The 2,625-nt window shown below is 37.0% G+C and overlaps 1 protein-coding gene across 1 annotated transcript; it reads right to left on the bottom strand.

Annotated features, from left to right (window-relative positions):
- Positions 1 to 549: 549 nt before the first annotated feature.
- On the bottom strand, positions 550 to 902 carry LOC112128119 (ankyrin repeat and death domain-containing protein 1A-like; the record flags this gene model as incomplete). The annotated part of the gene is made up of 2 exons (XM_024229922.1): positions 808 to 902; positions 550 to 753 (listed from the first exon to the last, which is right to left on the bottom strand). Coding segments are annotated over exons 1-2 (297 nt in total), but the record flags the coding sequence as incomplete, so codon positions are not given.
- Positions 903 to 2,625: the final 1,723 nt, after the last annotated feature.

Genomic DNA, 2,625 nt, shown 5'->3' with positions numbered 1-2,625 from the left:
TGTTTGTATGACTTGAGCCGATTCGATTTGATCCTTTATAAATCCAAATCCATACAAAATTAAACGAACTAAAAGCTTGAACTCATTACGTGAAAATGAAGCATTCATTCATAAAATTAATTCAAACGATATGAACTTTTTTGACGTATTAAACTAAATCCATCCACATATAATTGGAAACACTTAATTACAGTCAGCCTAATATAAGTATTGTGATTATTGGAAAATACAATCAAGAACTAAAACCACTGAACATACAACAATATAAACAACAGCTCTAAAGAATCCCCATTCTTTTCCGACCATGCCCAATTCCCTTAGAAAAAACATCTGATAAAATTTTCCTGTCTATCCAGACAAACGTGTTAGTCTACAATGACCACTAGACAACATAGTTACTTATCGTAGGCTTAGGTATAAAACGGACCTAAAATTTCTTGTATTTATGAATGTTATATTCTTAGGGAAGTTAATCATTTTAATTTTCTTTGTATTTCGATTAATAATAATTATTTTCAATCTGAATGTGCTGAAGGGTAAATAATCTACCTTGTTAACGGCATTGGGGTTAGCTCCTAGCCCCAGTAGTTTCTTGACTATTTGATAATGGCCACCCAAAGAGGCCTGATGAAGGCTCGTGTTGCCTTCGAAGTCAACGTCCTCTAGGTCAAAATTGTCCAATTTCGAGATTAGGTATTCGACGACGTCCACCCTGTTGTTGCGAGCGGCGCACATGATCACTCCGTATTGTTTCTATAAACGTAGAAAATTCAGCAAGTACGTTTTGTCGAGAAACTGAAACATTACCTTGTTAACAGCGGTGACTTTTGCCCCAGAATTAATGAGTAATTCAACGGCATCCCTGTTGCCGTGCCACGCAGCCATCAGCAGTGGCCGCATTCCGTACTGTAAAATGGAAACTGGCAATAGGATCACTCTATATACTATGATATCGTAGTTAAGTTCAAGGTTTGCTGTTTATAGAGGATTTGCTTCAAACTATAAAATACAGAGATAAAGATGTCCTTTTTAGATGGCCTGGCTGAATTTCTCTTGAACCAATGACGCAATCAAAACAACAAAAAATAGGTGTTTAGTATTTTTTAGTCTACTTTAAAATTTTTACCTTTTTTTTGGAGAAAAATTAACCGGGTACATCAGGCCCAGTTCAACTTTAAATTTAAAATATGACCCTATAAATCCTGCCATATTATTTTAAACCATTGTTCACGTTGAAAACAATGGTGCAGTTGCATCTTAATTTGGTCCAAAATTAACCATGTTATGGCTAAAAATTTGAAAAAAACGCATTTGTTTTGCTATTTATTAATCATATTTCATGTTTGAACTGCCTGCCTTTAGTAAAGATGCAAAGATTTGCTCTTTTTAACCATTCTTCACCGGTGCTCAGAGTGTCACTCATGGGAGAGGTATTGACTAATATTTTCTATCCTTTGCCGCAGTTCTTCAACAGAGGTTGTTGGGTTGTGATTGGCAAGGACACTGTTTTTTAATTGGCCCCTCAGAAAATAGTCAAGTGAAGTTAAATCGGGTGAACGAGGCGGCCAACAGATCGGGCCAAATCCACGTATCCAGGAAGTGACGATTCAAATAAAGTTTCACCTGCAAAGAATCGTGTGCGGGGCATCCATCAAGCTGGAGAATCATACTTTGTCGTTGTTGCAGAGGAGCTTCTGTATTGTTGTTAAACGCCCCTCAAATAATTGAGGAACTGGACGCCATTTAAATGATTTTAGTAGAAATAAGGTCCAATTAATTTATATCCGAGAATTTCACACCAAACGTTGATCCTGTGAACCACCTGGTGATGAAAAAGTACAAAATTCTCGAATTTTCCTCTGCCCACCTTCTAAAATTCAATCGGTTTAGTATGCCATTAAAGGTGAACTTGGTCCCATCAGTCCATGGGATGTATGGAAGAACGTTTCTTCAGCCTTCCCAAATCGACATTTGTGCAAGCAATATTAGTCTCTAGTTATTCAGATATCGTGAGATGCGGTCGGGAGTGATGTAGGTTTCAGAAAAACATTTTCTTTACCGTGCCAACGTTTCAATCTTTTATTGAGATCATCTTCAGGGAAGATAGATTCCCTAAAGATGATCTCAATAAAAGATCGAAACGTTGGCACGATAAAGAAAATGTTTTTCTGAAACCTACATCACTCCCGACCGCATCTCACGATATCTGAATAACTATCGATTAACGGTCACTAATCTCTACACATTAGTCCCTAGTCAAGATGAGAGCGATACGGCTTAAATTTGTAAGTCCAGTATATGTCTCTAATTTTGCTTTTCGAAAAACCTAAAACCCTGTGTAATTTTTTTCCAAAGAACTAAACATTTGAAACGACTAAAAAATGTTAAACACATATTTTTTTGTTTTTTGTTAGCGTCATTGGTTCAAGAGAAATTCATCCGGGCCAGGAAACCCTGCATAATAATAATCGTGGTACGAATGTCATACTAAAACAATTAATTAAGGTTTTTAGTTGAGATGAAAAAAAAGTTAATGGCACGAGCGGGATTCGAACCCACAAACTTCGGTTAGATACGCCGCTGCTCTACCACTTGAGCTATCGTGACCTCGATCCACTCGGACAT

Source organism: Cimex lectularius, unplaced genomic scaffold (genome assembly GCF_000648675.2).
Source record: "Cimex lectularius strain Harlan isolate CLEC.00 unplaced genomic scaffold, Clec_2.1 scaffold642, whole genome shotgun sequence".
Lineage (NCBI taxonomy): Eukaryota > Metazoa > Arthropoda > Insecta > Hemiptera > Cimicidae > Cimex > Cimex lectularius.
The sequence above is the reverse complement of the archived record's forward strand: the minus strand, read 5'-3'. Positions and strand labels throughout refer to the sequence as shown.